This window comes from Magnolia sinica, chromosome 12 (genome assembly GCF_029962835.1).
Source record: "Magnolia sinica isolate HGM2019 chromosome 12, MsV1, whole genome shotgun sequence".
NCBI lineage: Eukaryota > Viridiplantae > Streptophyta > Magnoliopsida > Magnoliales > Magnoliaceae > Magnolia > Magnolia sinica.
Genome location: NC_080584.1, coordinates 33,851,948 through 33,876,413, shown reverse-complemented (window position 1 = coordinate 33,876,413; position 24,466 = coordinate 33,851,948). Strand labels below are relative to the sequence as shown.

The 24,466-nt window shown below is 38.0% G+C and overlaps 1 protein-coding gene across 4 annotated transcripts in view; it reads right to left on the bottom strand.

The window, feature by feature from the left end:
- The window catches only part of LOC131221209 (mitotic checkpoint serine/threonine-protein kinase BUB1-like), a 69,301-nt gene extending 48,052 nt beyond the window's left edge, over positions 1-21,249 (bottom strand). For 3 of the 4 annotated variants that reach the window (XM_058216389.1, XM_058216390.1, XM_058216393.1), the window contains exons 1-8: positions 21,122-21,248; positions 20,972-21,025; positions 20,742-20,889; positions 20,178-20,335; positions 19,564-19,654; positions 9,857-9,973; positions 9,685-9,772; positions 5,055-5,158 (exon numbers count right to left, since the gene is read on the bottom strand). In XM_058216389.1, the coding sequence (XP_058072372.1) occupies positions 5,055-5,158; positions 9,685-9,772; positions 9,857-9,973; positions 19,564-19,654; positions 20,178-20,335; positions 20,742-20,889; positions 20,972-21,025; positions 21,122-21,231 (870 nt within the window). In that variant the 5' untranslated portion in view covers positions 21,232-21,248. Of the gene's footprint in view, positions 1-5,054; positions 5,159-9,684; positions 9,773-9,856; positions 9,974-19,563; positions 19,655-20,177; positions 20,336-20,741; positions 20,890-20,971; positions 21,026-21,121 lie in introns of all 4 variants that reach the window. The other variant, XM_058216392.1, reaches the window with a different exon arrangement.
- Between the last annotated feature and the right edge of the window lie 3,217 nt (positions 21,250-24,466).

The window sequence follows — 24,466 nt, the reverse complement described above, 5'->3', positions numbered from 1 at the left end:
TCGAGCTTTTTTTGCTCAAACTAATTCCTTTTCTTGGTATGAATCTACATGAAAGAAAGCGCATTTGGCATTAGCTATTTAGGTAATTAATTTAGCTTAGGCCTTACACTAAAAAATTGAAGTTTACAATTACTAAACTTACCACCTCGAACGTGCTTCAATTGCGCTCGCAACCACTGGCAGAACACGGGAGTCCAAAACTCCTCATAGCCAGCTTCTTTAGAGCTGGATCTTTCCTATTCGGGTCTACTCTATAAGCAGCCCAGCAGTCAGCTGAGAAAAACAGTTTAAGTAAGAGACACTTTGTAGAAAAACTATTTGTAAGATACTAAGACTGACATTCATAGTAGTACACTAGTACTTACTAGATAATTTCATTGTCCGATGCCTTATTACGATATCCCTTGAGAATATCCCCTCACTCTTTCTATAAAAGTCCAGCAAAGTTGAGTCTTGTCTTGTTCTTCTCTATCTGGAATCATTCCTTCCAAGACATCAATAAATTCAACCATATGCATAGTGAGTGATTCTGCTGGATCAACAAAAGTGAATAAACAGGCTGGGTTAAGGATGTAAGCAGCCAAATACAATGGAGATGACATTTGGTTGCCCCATCTTCTATCTATGATATCTATAATTAGCTTGTAATCACCGTCTCTATAGTTAAAATGATCCATGATCTTATTTTTTGCCATCTCCATCACATCATATATGTAGCCCATTGCAGGCTTTACATCCCCGTCCACCAATCGCAACACAATGACTATGGGCTCGGATGCTTTTAGCGCCTTTATCACTTGTGTCCAAAAACTTTGCGAAAGGATTGTTTGTTGAACCTGCTTTCCTTCAACCTTCTTTGACCAAGGCCCACTTGTAAAATCGGCCAACACTACAAAGCTTCTAAGTTCTGATTTTTTTGCATGTAATCTTTGTAGTGTTAAAAAGGCTGTAGCGAAATGGGTGACTACTGGACATAGCAAGTTACCCCCAATGTGTTTTCTCATTTGACTAAGAAGAAGGGCGTGTTTGTACATAAAGACCGTGATTCTTCTAGCCCTTCCGATCATGCTTATAAATAACCTACCTATATCTTCTAACATAAGATCAACACAATGGGCCGTACAAGGGGTCCAAAATAAACGACGCCTCTTCTCCATAAGAAGACGTCCGGCCATTACATACGAGGCTACGTTGTCTATAATTACTTATATAACATATTCCTCACATATTTCCTCAACTACATTATCTAATAAGCTAAACGAGTATTCTCTTGTGTGTGAATGGCCCGATGCATCCACGGACTTCAAGAACATTGTCCCAGCTGGATAATTTACCAAAAAGTTAATGAGAGACCGACCAGATCTATCAGTCAATCCATCGGCTGTTAGTGAACACCCATATGTTTTCCACGATTCTTTATATTCACTTATGAAAGATCGTGTATATTCAACTTCAGTTTTCAGGCATGTCTCCCTCATTTCATGATATGAAGTAGGTTTAAGCCCAGGTCTAAATTAACCTATAGCCTCAACCATTACTTTGAAGCTTCTTGATTTAACGGCATTGAAAGCAATGCCGGTTTGTTAAAACCACTTAGCAATATATTGAATAGTGGTTTTCCTATCTTTTTTTTTATACCGGTTCTCTAAAGTTGTTTGAGTCGACCCTTTGCCTCGACCCCTTTGATCGATCACATCCTCGAGGTATGGTCTACACCATCTATCCATGGGCCCATGCCCTCGGGCTCTTTTCGAGACCGTTGGTTGTACTTGTGGTCTAGATCGGCCTGTCAAAGTAGGAAGAGTGAGACTAGCTTCATCTACATTAACTACGTTTATATCTTCATGTGCATCTTGTTCCAAATATTCCTCCTGACGTAGGGCACTATCGCATCTCTTTCTTGACTGTTTTTCCATATACTCTATAATCTCCCTTCAGATTTCTGGAGTAATTTCGTCACATGCTTTTGCATTTGACCCCAGTAAATGTGCAAGGTATTACTTGTACCTTGCAATGCCACCAGCACCCACATACCCACATAACTCACATATTATGTGAGTCTTATCTAAAATACTACGGTAGTGCCCATACTTCCAACCTGGGTCATTCGACTTGGGTTTCAAAGAGGAAGATTGTGAAGAAGACATTATGTTGGTGGTGTGTGTGTATTGATTGCTAGTAGCCTAGTACTAAAAAGTAACTAGAAAGTAAACTAAAAAGTAAAAAAGTAAAGTAAAATAAGAGACAAAGAGTAAAGAGACTAAAGAGATGGGACTTGGGGGAGAGATAGAGAGAGAGAGAGAGAGAGTTACACACACACACTTACACTAGTAGTAGAAACTAGAAAGGGAGAGGAAAAAGAAAAGGAGATAGAGAGAGAGAGAGACGTGAGTTACACTTGTCGAAAGGGAAAGAAGAGGGAAAAGAAAAGGAGAAAGAGAGAGAGAGAGTTGAGTTACACTTGTAGTAAAAGAGAGGGGAGAGAGAGAGATTTACACACAACACAAACAAAATTACAATTACAAATTTAAAAAGAGGTTCCAAATTTTTCGATCTTCACTTCTTGTCTAAGTTGTCTTCGCTTTTACCTTGAGTCCTTGACCCTTAAGTCTTGATCTTGATTCTAGAATTATGTAGAATGTAGACTTGTAAAGTTGTAATACTAAGTCACTAACACAACACTAACTTGCAACTTGTAACAAAATAACAAACTAAAAAAAAAATGTTAAAAGCTGTTAGAAAACTTAGAACTTGGATATGATTATGAAACTTTAAGAGAGAATGAGATAGAAAGAGAGAGTAGTGGGTGTGTTGTGTAAATATGATTATAACTTGGAAAAATTAGAAACTATAAAGAGAGTTCAATTCAATGGATGGAGAGCTTGGTTGTCTTGTCTCTTAAATCGTGATTCTTGATTCTTGATTCTTGAATCCTTGTAGATGTATGTACTTGTCCCTTAATTGAAACTTCAATCTTGAAAGAAATATGGATAGAAGAGTGGAGCTTGGGGTTTGGAATTGTGTAAGAGAGAGTGTAAGAGAGAAAAATAGAGATAGAGAGAGTTTGAGCTTTGAGTGCATGTAGGAGTTCTTAGAATCCTTTTTTATAGAGAAAAAATCAAGATTTAAATAATTTAAAAAAAAAAATCCAACTGTCAAAAAACGATCAGGTTTCTGACCATTGGCAACTATGCAATCGCATACATCACATATGCGATCTCATATCATTGCACATGTGGCATATGCGATCGCATATGTGCAGTGATTGCATATGCCACTGTCGCATATGTGATCTGTGCACATGTGTGCGCATATGTAAATGTGCGATCGCACATGACAACGTTGGTTTCACCACCTTCTAATTCAGAAGAAGTAAACAATTACCTAGGAGAAGAGAACACATCTGGATCTGCAAACATATTTCTTGTCATTGATGAAACTAAAAATGCTTCAAGTGAATGGAATGACGAAAGCGATGCTGATGGATTGGATTCAGATGAAGGTGATTACTCTCTTATCCGTCAGTCGGGAAGGCGTTCCTCATATGGACCATATTAACAAGATGCCGATGAATTTTGAGTGAGTTTATGGTTTTCTTATAACATTCTCATATTGTTATTTGCTAGCTTGTATTAACTTGTTATGCACTGCCATTGCACCTGTCTCAATTCTAACAATCTTGATTTTTTTATCATTTTAATTATTTTATAATAATTTGTAAAATAATATTAACTCGAATCGAATAGCTCACTCGACCCGACTCGATCCCAACTCGACTTGACTTGAACCAACGAGCCGAGTTGAGCTAGAGGGGTGAGCTCGAAGACCGAGTCGAGTTGAGCTCGAGCTTAGGTCATGGTGGGGTCGAGCTAAGCTGAGCTTGGCCTAGCTCAACTCGTGTACAGCTCTAATGTTTCAAGAGAGAAAAATTCAGATGCATTCTAGCACCTTTTCTTGTATATAAAAGAGAACTTCAGAAAATTACCAATAGGAATCTATTTTATCCTATATTACATAAAAGCCCTTTCTAACACATATCTCAACAAATGGTTTCGATCACAACACGAGTGCAATGTTCTCATGCGTGATTTGCCAAAAAAAGACTAACAATCTCAAGAGATATTATGTATTGCCTGGGGCAAAAGGTGGTGCAGTACCATTCATATTTTGATTTGTACAAGGGGCAATTAGCACCCTTAGTTCAAAGATCTGAATGATATTACAGGACCCACTATGAATATTCGGGGAAAAAAAAACTCAAATCCGAAGAATACTAACCCTTCAATAGGTGGCCAATAATAAGCTGGTTAAAAACAAAATACACAAATATTTCACATTCAACCAAGGCCAAATATTATACAAATAGGATCTTCCAATATTGAGGAACTTACAAAATACATGAATATTTCACATTCAACCAAGGCCAAATATTATACAAATAGGATTTTCTAATATTGAGGAACTCTTTGCTCATCAGCCATCCACAGGGATGACATTTTTTCACTAAAACATGGGTAGAACAAACCAAAAAACAATGCAGAACTATAAAACCATTTAGCATAAGCATTGTATAATACATTTAATCTCATGCAGAGTGAGAAAGAGGGTTGACTTTGTGTAGGGGAAAGATAAAAAGTGCTGAAGGGATATCCAAAAATGGGTTTTTTTTTTCTTTACTAGTGTTTGCTTGTAGGGGAGATGACAAAAGACTAATAGACCCTAGCCATTTTCCTTAATGTTAAGTTTGTTAAAGGAGGGATTTCCCAACATGGATCAATGGTAGACTCACTAGAGTTTCAACACGAGGTCATGGGTCCGAATACCAATTGTGGTGAAATCCCACTGTGGTGTGAGTGCGTGGGTGTGAGTGTGTAAAAATAATAATAATAATAAAAGTTTTGTTAAAGGAGGGATTTCCCAACATATCACGTTTATTAGAGTCAAAATTAAAATAGGGAGTTTGGTCTGATAATCCTACACTAGGGTACGTTTCATTTCACCCATCTCCCTAGACTGAACTTGGAGTTAGCAACGGGGCTATCAGGGAAAGGTACCTTCAGTGCAACAACATCATCGGGGTTATTGTCCACATGTGCTTTGAATACTTGGGCAAATGCACCTTGTCCAGAGCAACCTTTGATTTGGTACTTTATGCCACCTGAAAAAAATCACAATATTAAGGAAAGTCATAGTTGTATGAAGTCGATGTCCACTTGCAAATATTAAAATAGAATTTGCTAGCATGAGAAAATTTCAAACTTCTAAATTGAAATTTCTAGCAAGCAAATATTGAAATAGAATTGATAGCATGAGAAAATTTCAAACTTCTAAATGGAAATTTCTAGCAATAAAAATTGATGCAAAAGAAGGGAGAAGATTAATCTTGAATCTCTTAATGTTGAGAGCATCCATTTATTTACATTATGCACAGGAAATGAAATCCAACATGGCAATGTTGAAAAGAAGTTAGCTTTTATATTGTAGTGCCCATTTGGTTGCTGGGAGTGCATATTTATTTTTTGTTATTTCCTTAATTGTGCCTTACCGAGCACCAACAACTCATAAAGGTGTCAACAGGCTGTAAGGTGAGCTTCAGATGGCACTTCAACAATGAGAAATGCACCACACTTTTTGGACCAATGATAGTGTGTATGATTTAGATCTCTATATGGGATTGTGTCCTAATGAGATCTTTCCACTGGTCGTTTCAGATTAGTCGTAGGTGCTATGTCTTGGCACCTATGAGAGGTCGTATAATTGGAGCTCCTAAAACTATTTTTTTACAAAAACAAAAGAGATATAAGGGGATTGTTGTTATGGCAGGAAAAATAAAATATAACGCCTGGAAAACAAACAGGCCTTTAATCAAAGTGACTCTCTATTTGAGATAGAATCTTTTTAGGTGGATTTGCATGCATCATAAAATCATAATAGTAAATGCAACTAAATCCTAAGATACAGATTCAACAGTCAATAGGTGTCATCTTATTGTAGTCTTTATTGTTTTGTACCGCATCAAGTAGTTGTGGAAATGCAATTTGTAACTCTGACCTAGCCAATTGGGCACCTGGGACCTCTAATCGAGTAGGAGTGCCCTTTCCTTCAAGATCCATCCAACCGATCCACGTGGCCATCAGAAATAATCTATGATCAATTACTTCTTCTATATCCTTGATTCAACAATTGACGCACCCAACATTCTCATCCTAATCAGAATTCAAGCCACGACCGTTGGCAAGAAGCATGTCATCGTCGCAAACATGGTCACTGTAGTTGTTAGAGAAGACCGTCTTCATGGTGGATATGTCCACCACTATCTTTTACCCAATTTTCAATGTTTTCCACCATGCTTCGTTTCTTCAATGTCCCCATTCCTCGGCAGTGTGGTTGATGTAGTGGAGCTTCCACCATGGAGTTGGGGGTGATCCCTCTTCCACTCAATCAAATGCCAAAGCAAAAGTGTGGGTCGTGTGCAACAATTGTTCGATGAAATGCCTACAAAACAAGATGCAGCGGTTTGAACTACTTAGGTTAATAAGTGGTTAAAATTACTACTATCTTTGATTCCGAATGGTTTCTACAGAGTTCCTTGATTCATATCTAATGGAGTTTCAATGATATGGACCAACGCATGGAAAATGTTTGATGCATTGCTCGACCCAACCAGGCATGAAGGATTCAATTGGCACTAGAGCATTGATTTTCCACTAATTTCACTTCATTTATTAGGTTTGTATTATTTATTGTTATGTAGTTCACTCACATAGGTGCGTGGTGTTGCTCATGTGCCCTCACATTCCACTGTCACCTCTCAACACCATTGTAATGTTGCAATGTTGCTCGGAGAGGATTTTTTGCATGTGAATGACAGCTTGTTAAGTCAATGGTTGTCTAGTTCAGTAACTGCCTACTATTTGAAAGGTCAATGGACTATTGAAGCTCAATATAAAGACAAGCTGCAATTGAAGATCTGAGATAACAAAATGTTGAGTTTGAGGTGGAGTGAATGCAATTGAACTGTTAGAATATTTTGTCATATGGTATTGTCTTTCTTGTTTTGTCTCAACCAATAGATGCAGGAAAGTGAATTGTAAGTTTGTAACTCATATGAAGGGGCACAGGTCATCAAGAGTCTAATCTCGTGACAAGAATGTGTAACCAATATAGCCATTGGGGCACTTGGAAGCACTAGTCAGGCAGGAGAATACCATCCCTGCCCTTTAGTATCGATATTTTTATATTTCTCTTTTTTATTGTTTATAATGTTCCAATCAAAGAACCACATCTCAGCAACTCATGATTCTTGGTAAGTTTCTCAACAACCCTTCACACATGCACGCAAGCGCAAACACAAACGAAAAGAACACAACAAGAGGGAAAATACAATGCTTTATCATTGGTTCTACAACTCCAACTTCCACCAATTCTTTCTTTCAACAGATCAGAGTTAAGAATATGAAGAGAAAAAAAAAAAAGCCACTAAATCACTTCAATAGCAAACTTCCTCGGAATTATGAACTTTCCATAAACCCATCTTTAATGGGGCTCACCTTCACACACACACACACACACACACACACACACACACACAGTTGGTTCTACAACTCCAACTTCCACCAATTCTTTCTTTCGACAGATCAGAGTTAAGAATATGAAGAGAAAAAAAAAAAAAAGCCACTAAATCACTTCAATAGCAAACTTCCTCGGAATTATGAACTTTCCATAAACCCATCTTTAATGGGGCTCACACACACACGCACGCACAAACAAAAAAAAAAAAAAATCCAGTTGTAGCCATTGAATTCTTCTACTACACGCATCTAATCACCAACTTTTTAATTTGCATTGACTTTTTTCAATACAACAGCAGTCGAAGACACTGCACAATTACTTCTTGATAGAGACGTCCCACATAAATATTTTTATATACACATTGAAAATCACCCTACAGTAGGCACAGCCACCACACCTACAAGCATGCATTTACAAAAATATAATAGGAAGCACTTGGTGGCTCGTGCATATGGTAAGACAATGTCTCGTCAGTTAATCCTGAATAAGGGTAAATTATTTCACTTTATAAACTTGACACTAATTTGGATATGGGTTTAGTTGGGCTTGGGGGATTGTCCTAAGTCAGTTTTCACAATTAATGAATTATCTTGGTCTATACTAGAGCTATCATAGTTGTCAATTCCACGACTAATCGGCTAGATGGGGAAGTCATCCAAATATTTAAATTTTACTCAATCATGCAAGTAGAACTTCATGGCTTTTCAGGTAAGTTCGTAAGTCATGCATCATTCATGTCTTCAAGTTCTTTTTTTTTTTTTTTTTCCAAATAACCAAGCCTCCATATTTCTGTCTTGTGATCTCCAGACAATCTTACATGGTTTGTAGTTTTAACATTTGTTAGATCTTTAAACTACATTAATTCTAGATCCCCTCCAATAATTCTCAGGATTAAAAAATTTGTGGTGGCAAAATCTATCAATGCCGAACAAGACTATTTCATAAAAGCCTCTCTCTAATAGGTAGATGGTTTCATTTCCATCACTCAAGTTCTTGGAAGTTATTTACCAACAAAAGAAAATGAGATCTCACAAGTCCATCCAAGATAGGGCAATCAATGGGCTCCTTGCCCAGTCAGGATCTGGCCCAATATACATGACAAAGACCCAAGCCATTTTGGGCCTAGGCCCAAACTGTATTGAACCTAAAAAGCACAAGCGAAGCAGAAGGATTTTTATATTAAAAATAAAGGCTTATGATTTTATCTTTTTTTAAGGTAACAATCCCAAGGATTGAACCCTGGATCATTCACACACGTTACACTGTCCAGCTCATCTAAAGAGTGGGAGACACTATAATTTTATCATTTAGTTTGGTATTCTAGGTAGGGTCGGAGACTAGGACAGATCCCAGCCCAATTAACCATATCTAAATGGCCCCAATGGTTGTTATCAGTGGGCCCAGGCACAGCCCAATTAGGAATTGGGTTATAACTTTCAATCCCAAGAGTATCACGTAGGCCCATTAGCCAAGCCCAAACTCGTATCTTGGCAGGCAAGGCCTGAAAGCCCAAGTAGTGGGGCCAACCTATTTACATCTCAAATCTAAGAGAGAAATACCCAAGTACTTGGGAGGATGACCTTGCATTTTGAGAATATTTTTTTCTTGCATAGTTGCATTAAAACCTCTAATTATGCATTGCACAACAATCAAAATGTTATCAACATAACAATTCCAATTTTTCACAAACAATTGAAGCACATTGAGGTGAAAGAACATTATTTAACAAATAAGATCAGTACAAAGAGATCAAAACCAGTTATTTTTACCCCTCTAAAGAAGTTTTAAATTTCTCTCATGACGATGCCATTGAATGAAGATTGCTTCTGAATTTTTAGCAAGCTGAATATACACACATTTCCTTGAAGGGGACAAGACAGACATCTAATTTCTTAATTTTCTATAAAAGTTATTTATGTAATATGCTAGACTGTCCCTGTTTCTTTGTGAGTTTACCACCATGGTACACATACTAAGAAATAAGAATGATAATCATGGTATACATACGAAGAAATAAGAATGTCAAAAGCAAGAAAAAAATTATAAAAGAACATTAAGAAACCCCCAAAAAAAATGAGACCTATCAGATTCATGAGCAAGAAAGAACATCACCTAACTCAATGACCTTATTCCTAGAAGAATTCCGCAAAGAAGATATGGAGACCTTTCCAGAATAGACTTTAGCACTCTTATAGTATCCCTGAAATTGATATCCCAAAAGACTTCCATTGGTTTGTAGGTTCAAGGTAAAAGCAAATGAGTGAACTCTACGAAAGTATCTTACTTTATACTTCATGATTTGAGTATCTATCTTCTTCAATAGATCGTTAGTGGTTGACATGGACCATGGGCTTACAAAATTGATTCCATGTCCATGATTAACGGTTTCATCGGTATCAATCTACACAAGAAAATTTAGAAGAACAATTTCATATCAATCCCAACAGTAAATATCAATCCCAACAGTAAATATCTGAAGAATCGGAAATGTTTTGGGCATGTTTGAATACCAGCCAAAAAACTCATGAAGACTTTTTTCATAGAGACCATAAATGACTTTAATCTCTTGTTTTTATGTTTGGATGTCAGTACTCATAAATCATTTCCCAAGAAATTAGCATACTTTTTCAGTCATTTTTTTATTGAAGAAAAAATGAAAGAAAGAAGAAGAGGACGGAAGAAGAAGGGACGTTCCACCTCCACAACTACCTTTGTGCCACCATGAACCTTCACCTACCTCCACCCCACCATCACAACTAGCACTATCAATTGGCCAGGCCTATGGTTGACCTCAGCCCAGAATATGATTCACAGAGGGTTGTATGAAACTAGAGTTGTTTCTTTTGGGCAATAGAATGATGAGCAATGAGAATAAATCCTTATAAGCTTTCACAAGCCAATGATTTCCTCCTAAACTGAATGAGGGATCTTCCTCTTTACAATTACAAACATGAATCAATCCTTCCAACTCATTAGAAGCCAGCCATATTCCACTAAGACCCATAACTTAGTGGATACGATTTCTTGGTTGTTTTGCTTTTTCCTCCCAACTTAATCACAAAGTTGACTATTAGCATCGTAACGGCCAATAGGACCATACCGAATCCATATTGTGCAGACATGATACATGATACACGGCCGAATCGGCACATCCCAAAGCTTTTGGGTTGAATTAGCTCGTATTGATATGTATTGAACGATATTGTAGATACTGTACTGGGGACATCAGAGGACCTACCCGGGTGTACCAAAGACGGAGGCGACCACCCACATTAGTGCAACTTTCTCTGTGGATGGAAGAGGAGATCCAGATGGGGCCCACCGGGCCATTTTGAAGACCCACATGCATTGGAGGTGCATCAAGAAGACCCCACTTTAGGATGATGCATGTGGGCTACTCAAGAGACCATTTTAGTCGTAGGGATTTTATTTTGTGTCGATCCGACCATTGGATCTTGTCAATCAGGCTATCAGGCCACTAGTTTTTCCAGATCTAAGCCTCTTGGACTCTGATCTTGTTCGCTTTATGTTTTTTGTTATTTTTAGGATTTATTTTACAGTTGAGATTGATAATAGGTGCTTTAGTTTCCTTATTTTGAATGATGGATCATTTCACTTAAGTGAGTGACATAATTGTAATTAGTTTGAAGTTTCATTATAAAAGCACGAGGGATGGACGTCCAACCCTAGTGAAGTTAATGAGAAGGAAAAAAACAAAAAAAAAAAACAAAGAGAAGCTCTCTTGTGTGAAGGAATTTTCCTCCTTGTATTTTAAAGTTTATGAGAAACCCTCACTTCCAATTAAATTGTGGAAGGATAGAGGATTGTTTGGTGGTGGATTCCCTAAGGTGCATCCTTCCTTTTTCTCTTCTCAAAAAGCTATTCTTCTTCTTCTTCTCTTGTCTTCCTCCTCACCCATCCGTTACAACCTTCTCAACCCATCAAAACCCTACCCAACCCTCCCTCTCTTTCATTCCTTTTACCTAGCCATGTGTGGACCTGTACGTGCACGCGCACACACACGTGCATTCATACGTGCAGCCACGTGTGGCCCCCGTTTTGGGTTTTCCCTCTTTGATTTCCCTTCAAACCTCCCTAATCCCTAGATCCTTTGAATCCCTAAAAACCTCAATCCTAAATCTCTATCCATGAATCCAAAACAAACCAGAATTTTGCTTGCACCATTATCTATCCACATGGTTGTTGCACTACCCACACTGGCCACTCTTGAATTATTTTATATTTTCGAGCACCGCGTATGTGATAACCTAGGATCTTCGTGTTATAAATCTAAATTTCTGAATTCATTAAGTGGATATGCTTGATTTTACATGTTGATTGCTGAAATTAATGTGTAATTGATCTCCCATCTTACATCCTGTGATAGTGTCCATCATCCTACATCAAATTTGGTATCAAAGCTTAAGTCTAGCGTAGGGTAGGTGTTAGATAAAATTCCTATACCCATAGTAGAGCATATAGGTCGCAAGTAGCTTGCTGAATTTTCTGATTTGGCTTGCTGAATTTTCTGATTGGGTACTTTCAAAGTCCTATCTTGCTGAAACTTTCAGATTTACTGACTTTAACACACATAGTTGTTGAATTTTCAGTTTTAGCCTTATTTGAATAATTCTAAGGTTGTCCATAAGGTTTAAGGTACTAAGTGTCGTCATATATCAAATACATGTGCATCATATAACATCACATTGAGCGTCGTCAAATCCGATTTTTGCACTACATTCATCATATAGTAGACATTCATCTAGGTTGTCTCTCATTAGGGTTGTTTAATGTATACAAATGCGAACAAGTCGTGATTTTGGTCTATTCCCCACCATGAACCCGGATCAGATTGTCGAGGCTCTCGAAAAGATTAACTGTCGTTTAATGGCCATTGAGACGCACAATACGACCACTGTCGCACAATTGCCTACCAACAACCAGCATATCACGCGGCTAGAGGCTACATCTCACAGTACCCCCATCACCAGGGAAGACCACCAATCCCAGGCAAGAGAGTCAGCGGATGAAGACCTAGTTAAGCTGGGTCCATTCCCATTAGGGGTCGTAATAGGAACTTTGTTCAGGGAGCAGGTCATTTAGAAGTGCGAACCCACGCGCCACATAGAGAGTTGTGTGATCATTACGACCCTAAGGAAAGGGTTATGAAAATTTTCAAAGTCAATGCTCCCAGTTTTAATGGTCGCTTGAACCCGAAGCATTCGTTTGATTGGCTAACTGACATGGACCACTTCTTTGAGTAGCATGGTATGTCAAATCACCGTTGAACGAGGTTTGTTAAGATGAAGTTGACGGGTCAAGCCAAATTGTTCTGGACCAATACAAAACAGAAGGCGGAGCGGCATGGAGATGAACCCATTACATCATGGGTTGAGATGAAAGAACTTAAAGAAAAATACGTCCCGCTCTCCTACTGTGATCGCCTTTTGGACCAGTGGCAGTCCTTAAGGCAAAGGTCGATGTTTGTATCGGATTACATCGAGAGATTCAAGTACATGATGTGATGTGATGTCGATGAGTCTCCTGTTGTGACCCTATCTCATTTTAAGACGGGCATGCGCCCTGAGATTAGGCATGAGCTCATCCCCCATGATGTTGGTACACTAGAGGAGGCCTACCTTAGGGTAGAAGAGCTTGAGCGATACCTAGTGCAACCAACCATGAAGCAGTTTGGGTCTCATGATTCCAGTGGCAGAGTTGCTCCTTAAGGAGTCAAACCTAACTTGGGGAGCCAAACCAAAGCCTCGACCAGTGCTCCCACCTATAACAGAGATGTTAAAGGTAAGGGTCTAGTCAACACTATTTTGAAGGGAAGTGAGCACGTGCAGTGTTTCCGTTGCAATGGTTATGGTCATCTCGCGAAGGAATGACCAAACAAAGAAAGAGGTAAAGCTCTTATGATAGTGAGGCAGGTGAGGATGACGAGGACAATTGCGATGTAGAATGAGCCTGATATTGGTGCTAGTGATGAAGAGTTTGATGATCAGGAGACCCACACTCTCGCGGTAGTCAAATGCGCCTTTGCCCAAGCTAAAGAAAATGATGATTGGCGCAGGAACACGATCTTTTACACTTATACCAAGTGTTGAGAAAAGAATTGTAAGGTGATCATGGACAGTGGCAGTTGTACCAACGTGGTCTCTACCAGCACCGTGAGTCGACTAAGCTTAAAAGTCGAGTCTCACCCTCCGCCCTACAGAGTATCATGAGTTAACGAGTCCTCCATTCCGGTCTCACAACGATGTTGTATCCCCATCTAGTTTGGGTCGTATAAGGATTCATTGTGGAGTGATGTGGTTTGCATGGATGTCGACCACATCATATTGGGTAGGCCCTGGTTATTTGACTTGGACGTTACAATATTTGGTCGCTCGAATATTTGTACATTCATGTTTGAGGGCAAGAAAATTAGATTGAGTCCTCTTCAACAAGGTCGTTGTGCACTCCTTTCGTTTACTGTCATTTATAGGTGACACCCAGCGAATCTACCGATTTAGTTTACGCATCGGGCCATGCCTGAACACTGGACCTATATACAGAGTCCCCAAATCATCAAGGAAAAATCCTACGGATTCTACCTTTTCTAAAATCAAGGGATTCAGTAAGTTGCATGTGCATCCTACATCATGCACCCTCCACCCGATAAACCACAATCTGACCATGTATCGATGAAACTAACCCCACATCTACACCTTAACACCTTAAAGGACTTCGTGAACCACTCGATTGATGATTTTAAAGATGATTCGACCGCTAAATTCAAATTAAATCGCTTCTAGTCACACCATCAAGAATAACAAATCGGAGATCGATACTCGACGAATTCAAACCATATATTGGTGGCCACTACACATTGTAGCCTTGTATTAACGGTCGACCAAACCCTGGTTGATCACACGTGCAAATCAAGCCACATGTGTCAGCACGTGTGCGTGCATGAAATAATCGAAAATTGAAAACTTGTTCCTGCAAGCGTGATCAACGTTTATAGCAAATAATCTCTCTCCATCTTCAAATTGGAAACCTAATCCAAATACAAGCCACAAGAACCATCCAAGACGGATCGTAGTCGTCCATTCAACCATCTTCGGTGCACGCTAACAAAGCAGAAGTTACCTCTCCACAAATCTTCAACATTCCACAATTGGCAAGAGACCGTTTGGAGAAGGGTTACTGATCTTCACGAAATCCTATCTGTTCATTGTTGTGGGACCCATTGCTATGCTTCAACACCAAACGCTACCAGAGAAACTAGATTCGCACACAATTTCTTTCTGGATTTGTTGGCAACGAGCATTCATAGTTGAAACCGTTCAAACTCGAAACCCACCAGGCAAACTTCATTGGAGCTTCAAAAATCGACATCCCCGAGCTTCTTTTGATCAATCTAGACTGTCCATGTGTAGTGGAACATCAAAATTCATAACAAGTGAAGATTTACAATTAAAGATGATTTCTTGAAAGAATACTGATACAAGATCTGATCTGATCATTATAAGGCTCATATGATCAACGTAACATTATCAAATCACATCCAAGATCAAAGCATTGTGTGGAGCATAGTGAAACCATAAAACCAGCATCAGGTGACTCGCTAGATATTTCCATGTGTAAGAAACTCGTCACGAATCCTTTTCCAAAACGTCTTGCAAAACCATCGAGAGACGTGAAAATAGGTTATAAAAACCATTCGAACATGAGAAAGAGAACACATCAGAAATAAAATAAAATAAAAATGAGAGAGAAATTGACGGAGAGCATGGTATGCCAAATCGGTTACGTATCGGCCGTATCGGCCGATACGTAACGGTAACGGTGCGAACCGTTACCCGTTTCGGGGCCGAAACGGCCGATTCGATTTTTTGTACCCGTATCGGCCGATACGGGAGTGTATCGGCGATACGGGCGTAACGGGCCGTTACGGGCCCGTAACGGGCCCGAAACGGTAACTTTTTTTTTAGCTCTGTTTTTGCTGTTTTTTTGAAATCTCTTGCTTTCAAACTGTTTCTAAGTCCTTCTACTACTAATTTCGACCAACCTTAGCTAGGTATTTGATAGAAAAACACATTATATTATAGATTTTTTTGAATCAAAGCTCGGCGGGCCATTTTTCAGAAATTCGTCAAACATAGGTATTTATACTTTTTTTAATATATTTTGCTGTTTTAATCATGTCATATGATGTGTTAATCATAGTAGAACATGTTAATGTGCATTTTACAAATTTGGGGTGCCATTTAATATTTTTTTAATATTTTTTTCTATTTACGCATTAATTTAGGCCCATTTTTTAAAATTTGAAAAATAAATTTTTAAAGGATGTTTTTCAGTTTTAATCAAGCCATTTGATGTATTAATCATAGTAGAACATGTTAATGTGCATTTTACAGATTTGGGGTGCCATTTTATATTTTTTTAATATTTTTTTCTATTTACGCATTTATTTTGGCCCTTTTTTTGAAAATTCGAAAAACCATTTTTAAATGATTCTTTTGCTGTTTTAATGATGTCATATGATGTGTTAATCATAGTAGAACATGTTAATGTGCATTTTACAGATTTGGGGTTCCATTTTATATATTTTTTATATTTTTTTCTATTTACGCATTTATTTTGGCCCTTTTTTTGAAAATTCGAAAAATCATTTTTTAATGATTCTTTTGCTGTTTTAATGATGCCATATGATGTGTTAATCATAGTAGAACATGTTAATATGTATTTTACAGATTTGGGGTGCCATTTTATATTTTTTTTATATTTTTTTCTATTTACGCATTTATTTCAGCCCTTTTTTTGAAAATTCGAAAAATCATTTTTTAACAATTATTTTGCTGTTTTAATGATGCCATATGATGTGTTAATCATAGTAGAACATGTTAATGTGCATTTTACATATTTGGGGTGCCATTTTATATATATTTTTTATTTTTTTCTATTTACGCATTTATTTCGGCCCTTTTTTTGAAAATTCGAAAAATCATTTTTTAATGATTCTTTTGCTGTTTTAATGATGCCATATGATGTGTTAATCATAGTAGAACATGTTAATGTGCATTTTACATATTTGGGGTGCCATTTTATTTTTTTTTTTCTATTTACGCATGAATTTTGGCCCTCAAAAATAATTGCAAACACCTAAATGTAAGATATTTTCATATTACATTCATTCTAATATATCTATCATTGATAGTAGATAGTTAGAAAATTAAATATATGAATTTTGTAGTCAAATTCAGGTTATCTGGTTCATAAATTCATCAGACAGTCCGATACAACTTCTCACTAAAGAGTGGACCGTTACACCACCATAAACATGTTCCAATTTATAAATGAATGCATATTTGGAATGCTTAGAATATTCCAGATTTAATCCATATTTTTTCATATTTTTTTGGCAAAAAAAAAATTTTGCGCCGTTACGCCCCCGTATCACCGTTACGCCCCCGTATCCGTATCGGTTTTGGAGGTCACCGTTACGCCAACCGATACCGATACGGGACACCTTGACGGAGAGAGAAGGCCGATTTTGAATCGTTGACTCATCGAGTCAAGCTGAGAGTTGAGTCTATTTCAGTAGAGAGAGAGAGCGAGAGAGAGAGAGAGAGAGAGAGAGAGAGAGAGGAAACAAAGGGAGAGAGAAGGAGATAAAGAGAAATAAAGGAAAGAGAGGACGGGAGAGAGAAGGAGAGAACCGACTCAATCGAGTTTTTGACTCACTGAGTCACAGACGAGTCAAAACTGAGTCATGGTCAATTCAGGAAGAGTTCGAGATAATAGGTGAGCGATCCTCTTTGAATTTCTTTTAGTTTGTTGAAATTCTTAAATTATGTTAACATTGTAAGGCTCCTCCAATCCCAGTTTGCAGAATTTTTTTTCCCTTCTATGTGATCTAAGATCCTGAATAAGGGATCTTTTTTTTTTGTTTCTCTCCTGAGTTGGATTTTGATATACATTGAATTCACCTTTTGCCTCGGATCTAACCCTTTGGCTTCGAACTTAGCCCTTTCACTTCTAGAATAACCATTTTCCATTCTTTTTTACTCAGGGGCTTCCCTTGGCTGCCAAGACTTATTTCCGAAGATTTGAGTATGCCCTCACATTGCCTGTTTCCCTTGGAATAATCCTCTTGTAGGATAACTCTAATGTTGAACGCTTGCCTTTCTTTGTATCAATTATGTGGCGTTATTAATTACTCCTTGGAATCACTAATAATTTATGGATCAATTGTTGAATTGTCTATTCATGGACATTGCATACATCATGATCATGGTGTGCTTGAAATTGAACTATTAATTGCATTATAAGTGCTTGAGAATTGCTTTCATCATCATGGAATTCATACTATTACTTTGTTTGGAATTACTTTCTGGATGGACGACAGCTCGATGAGTATGGTTGATTTTCTCATTAGCATGCATGGTTGATTTGTCGCCTTGCTGGACTAGTTAGGTGAGCATAGTTGATTTGCAACTGGTTCCTAATGTCAGAGCCATGCAAGATCTTGTCATTGATTTGCTCAGTTGGATCAGTGAGCATGGTTGATTTGCTCATCAACGTGCATGGGTGATTTGCCGCCTTGTCGAACAGGTTAGATGAGCATGGTTGATTTGCGACAAGTTTTTAATGTTAAAGCCGTACGAGATCCTAGTTAATGCACACGACTTGTTGGACCAGTTAGGTGAGCATAATTGATTTGCGGCAGGTTCCTAGTGTCAAATCCATGTGAGTTCATGGATATCCGTTTTAATTGAATATACTATTACAACACCACTGCATTCATGACATCATGACATCATGGTTCATTCATGACATCTTGTATGACTTTCATCAATTACGTTATTCTATTAATATCATGTCCAATTCTGTCAGTTATTGAATTAATTCGTATCATGTATCTACTAGAATTCAACTGCGGTGGATATGATCTTCTAGCTCACCCAAATTTAATAACTCTTACAAGTTTATGGGAAGATAAAGGAGCGGCGGAAGCCGAGTACTTAGATGATTACTTTTTTTAAAACACTGTCTCTAATTGAGTTTTGATTTATTTATTGTTCTCTGGACAAATTGTAATACGTTAGGTTGAGAGACTATTAAGTGAAAGATGATAATAGTAGTAGCAGAGTGGAATTTGAATTTAAATTTTAAGTTTAATTATTATGGATTGGATGATTTAATTATGGTTTGGTTTGGATGTATGATAAATTGAATGTAAATGTGATGAATGAACACATGAAATATTAGTTCACACCCTATAACTCGAAATCAAGATCATTGTACTCGAGTTCTAAATTTAGGGGCATGACAATATTTAATCACAAACAGCACCTTTTTTTAAGCTCAATTCTCTGGCCCATGAAATGGAGCTAAATGTTATTTTAGAATTCCTTCCAAAGTGAGTCTTTGGCCTTGATGCCCTTGTAGAGAAAACCATGAGTGATGAAATTGGAAATAGAAACGAACAACTAGAGATCCACTTCCAGAAATATCTAATCAATGGAGAATAGTAGAAGTACAAAACCAACTCTAAATCAAACTACTATTATTCAGAAATAATAAGACATTGACATGTGGATGTCTGGCAAAACCCAAGTTTGGCGTCTACTATTTGTATCACCTTTGACTTGTTGAAATAATGGCAATTAGTGTGGTGTGCATTGTCTAAGTTTTACTTAGAAAACAAAAGGTGTTTTTCCACTCGGAAATGTCTGGAAAGCCTTTGTTCCATTTGAGCAACCAAACGTGCCCTAGCAACTCAAATTAACATCTCATTGCATCAGATATTAGTTCCAGCTGATATAAAGCCAATAGCTCCAGCATTACTAGGTTCACCAATATTAATAATTGCAATCAATTGAGGGAAGAGCTAGGGCAATCAACAGCTAGTAATTCTTATCCCCGGTCAGAGGGCTAACATGATTGAGAGCAGAAACTCTATTGCGTTCCAGGTATGGGATTCACTCACACTACCTTCTGAAGCGAGCATGCATTCACAATTCCACGCATTCTGTTCAGGAATGAGGCATGCATTCTTTGCAGGTTTTCTAGCGGCTCCGCATTCCTATTACACAAAAATTTTCAGGAAAGTTAACAAAGGACCAAAGATGGTACTCACCTTAAAACAAAAGTGGAATCATGCAATGATCAACCTGAACGGGTTGGGTTTTAGTGGATAAGCATAACATGCAAGAAGCCATTACTCGGTGATCCAGATGGCGATCTGGTGGGCCCTGTCCTAGATGGGTGATGCTGCAATCTGATTGTTGGCTTGCAAATTGATGGCTAAAACTCCTATATCCACCAGCTCATATGAAACAGAAGGAAGTCCACCATTGACGGTTAGGATTGTCTGATGGATGATGTTTTGGTCCATGTCCAATCCATGGTGTGTGCCACCAGATAAACAGCAAAGATCAAGGGTTCAAGTCCATGGCTTAGAGGTAGACAAAGTGTGTTTCAACTATGAGGTCATGGGTTCGAGTGCCCATTTGGGGTGTGCGTGTGTGTATGAAAAAATAAATAAATAATGACGTCAATGCCATATGACACTTCCAACATTAAAATTGGCGAGGGCAAGAACAAACCTTGAAATGCCCAACTTATACATGGCATTGGCTTCTGCCAACTGTCCCTTAACTTCAAGAAACAGAGCATAGATCCCATAAAGTCGGGAATAAGTCTGGCAGATCTTCTTTTCCTCCAATTTTCTAAAAACCTTTCCAAAATCTTGAATCGCGTCGGCCTGAAAAAAGCAAGCGGCAGAAAACACCTTTGAAAATAACGAGTAAAGCAATATACAGACTTCTTCCCCCAGATCAACAGTGTCTTCCCAACAGGTGAAGCCCATGTTTCAGTAATCCGGACAATTCAGGTGGGCTACCCCATGAGTGTTTGATGCTGCAGAAGCACCAGTAAATACAATTTGAAAAACAAAGAATGGCCAACATCCATATTCAGGTCAAGAACCCCACGGACGGGATGGCAAGGGCAGAGGAGATCACCAGTCTACCATATACTCGCAATAGGGCTAGCAAGATGGACGATCTTGATCACTGAAGAAATGGGCCCACCAGTAAGGAATGCCAGCCTGAAATCTAAAAATTGCTGGGAAGTAGCCAAATGTTGCGTAGAGAGGAGAGACTGCATACATAGAGGAGCCAAACGTTGAGGAATCTAGCATCGTCTCTGTACCGATCTTCATTCTCAAAGCAGTTTATGCATTCCTCCAAAAGCTCGTGGAGATGCACGCCAGATTGAGGATTTTGGCAGTAATCATCAGCGGCGGTCGTGATGGAGCTAGACAGAAAATCCCTAACATTGAAACCCCAGAAAGAGAATAAAGAAATAGAGAATGACAGAAAGAGACAGAAAGAGGTACCAGATCCATGGGTAGATGGGGTCAGAAGGAAGCGAGATCTCGTTCTCTAATGACCTGATAAAGGAGGAGGAAAGAGTTTTTGAGGAGTAAGGATGGAAATGATGAAGAATGGCGGAATTGGAGAGTTTTTTTTTGTCTTTTAAAATTTACCGGAAGGGATTTTGTGAGGGGCTGTTGGAGAGGAAGACGGCATCTCCCCTCATCTTCTTCTTCTTCTTTTCCCCTACTGATGAGGAAGGAGCCAAAGATACCGAAGTCATACATACGGAAAGAGACAGAAATTTGGGCGCGGCTTTGGTGGATCCCTGGATCAACCGAGGTGGATGGATCCCTGGCTGTGGGGACCACCATGATGTATTTTCCTTAAATCCACGCCGTCCATCCACTTTAACAGATCATTCTTGAGCATTATACAAAAAACTAAGAAGATCCAAATCTTTAGGTCGTCTACACTACAGGAAACAATGGCATTTGAATACCAACCATTGAAAACTTCTTAGGGGGCACAAAAATGTTTATTTTCCATCCAACCTGTTGATAGGTCAAAAGGACCTGGATGAATGGACCACACAAAAATTATCCTGATACAAAACTTTCGTGGCCCACCAAAAGTTTTTAATGGTCAATCACCACTGTTTTCGGTGGTGTGGTCTACCTGAGATTTGGATCTCATTCCCTAAACGAGCTTCCAGAACGGATGGACGGCGTGGATTTAAGCCACGTACATCATGATGACCCCACAGTCAGGGATCCACCAAAGCGCTGCCCGGGAAATTTGAGTTTCAAAATTGTTTTGACAAGAATGCTGCTATGCAGGTGCATGGATGTTACGTGCAATTCCTTACTGAAAAAGTAGTTTTTTTTTTCTCGTGATCCCAACCGTGGATTTGGTGGATCATCATGGAGTCGAGTTATTGAATAAAAATCTCAATGACAGGACAACAACGACAATCATTTGTTAGGACAACAATGACAACATCATTGGACGGTTTGCTTTAAGATTAGTCACTTTTGCACATGAAGAATGATATTTGGATTTTGTAATATTCTTACCACCTTTTAGCAACGCATGTTGAGCATTTTCTTTAATATAGTGGGGTAATTCTTAAAAGTTTTCACAAACGATTTCACTATTTTTGGTATATCTTTCACAAATGCCTTAACAATCTTAAACTTGTGTTGAAAATATGTGAAGAAAAAAAACCTTATGTTGAATGGGGGAAAATGTCATTTTTCATGGTTCAAAATGGAATAGTCCTTAAATATACTATATTATATAATGGAATTGAGGTAGATAAAGCCAAAATCAATTTAATCTATAACCTACCTCCGCCCATGAGCATCTGTGAGGTGCAATCCTCCTTAGGACACACTGAATTTTATAGGGTTCATAGAAGACTTTAGTCTTATCTCTCGTTCTTTGTACAAATAATCCCTATGAGTGGAATGAGAAATGCCTGGAAACTTTCACTATACTTAAAGGTAAGTTGACAAGCGCACCTATTATGCAACCACCCGACTAGAGTTTACCTTCTAAGATTATGTGTGATGCGAGTGACTATGTTATTGGGGCGGTGTTAAGCCAGAGAAAATAAAAGAAGCCCTATGTTACCTATTACGGAAGTAGAACTTTAAACTCAGCCCAAGTGAACTATTCCACTATGGAAAAGAAACTCCTAGCCATAATGTTTGCTTTAGACAAGTTTAGGTTCTACTTGATAGGATTCAAGATCATTGTGTTCACTACCCATATAGCACTGAAGTACCTTCTTTCTAAAAAGGATGCTAAGCCCCGTTTGTTAAAATGGATCATTCTTCTCTAAGATTTTGATATAGAAATATGATATAAAAAATGAGTAGAAAACGTAGTGGTCGACTATCTCTCTAGGTTTGTTTTATTAGATTCCATGGAGACGACTCATATTAATGACATGTTCCCTAATGAATAACTATTTAGAATCTCTCAAATTACCTTAGTATCCTGACATTGCTAATTATCTTGCCACAGATATCACGCCTATTCATTGGACTGCATAAGATTTTTTAAAAAAAAATCACCGAGGCATGCAAGTTTATCTAGGATAATACATATTTATTCAAATATTGCCTAAATCAAATCATTAGGAGATGTGTTCTTGATAATGAACATCACAATGTCATCTCCTTTTGCCATTCTCACGCTTGTGGTAACCACTTCTCGGCTAAGAAGACCACAATGAAAATTCTGTAGTACAGCTTTTACTAGCCCACTATATTCAAGGATACACACAAATTTTGCAAAGCCTGTGAGCGTCATCAGAAATTAGGAGGATTACTCCATAGAAATATGATGCTTCTGAATCACATTCTTATCATCGAAGCATTTGATTGTTGGGGCATAGGTTTCATGGGACCATTCCCCCAATCCTTTGGAAATATATATATTTTACTCGCTGTTAATTATGTGTCCAAGTGGGTCGAGGCAATTCCGTGCTAGAATAATGCATGGTCATTAAGCTTTAAAAAGAAAACATCTTATTCAGGTTCGGAACACCTCGAGTCATTATAAGTGATAGAGGATCTCACTTTTATAATCGACCATTCGAAGTTTTGATGAAGAAATATAGTATTTCTCATAAAGTGAGCACCCCCTATCATATCATACAAGTAGTCAAGCTGAAATTTTGAATAGAAAAATCAAACAAATTCTTGAGAAAACGATTAACCCAAATCACAAAGATTGGTCACTTAGACTTATTGATGCATTGTGGGCTTACCGTACTGCATATAAGACCCATATCGAGATGTCTCCCTTTAAACTTGTTTATGGAAAGACTTGCCATTTGCCTGTGGATTTGGAGCATAAAGCGTATTGGGTTATAAAGAATTTCAACTTTTATCTTGACAATGTTGGCTCGCTACACAAATTACAATTGAATGAACTTGAAGAAATATGGAATGATGTATATGAGAATTTTAGGATATATAAGGACATGATGAAAATGTCTCATGACAAGAACATTCTTTGAAAATCTTTTAAGCCAGACAAAAAAGTCGAAAACTTAACTTTGTCAAGCGACTTAGTCAGTATATTTGTAAGTTGCTTCTCAATTTGAATGTATTCCAGCATAATAATTTTGTTTTTAACTAATTCTCGAATATAATGATAGTGTATGTCAATATGTTTTGTACGAGAATGTTGAATTGAATTTTTAGAAATATTTATTGCACTAAAATTATCGCAATATAATATTATCATATCCTGCGTAATCACATAGTTAGCTAGCATTCTTTTCATCCATATTAGTTGAGTGCAAGCATTTCCTGCTGCAATATATTCAACTTCGGTAGCAGAAAGAGATAGAAAATTTTGTTTCTTTCTGAGCCAAGATACTAAGCAGTTTCCAACATAGAAATATCCACCGCTAGTAAATTTTCTATCATCAACATTATAAGGCCCGTATCCTAGTCCGTACTGTTCCGTTGACTCCCGCGATCCTTCCTGTCGAATTCCGG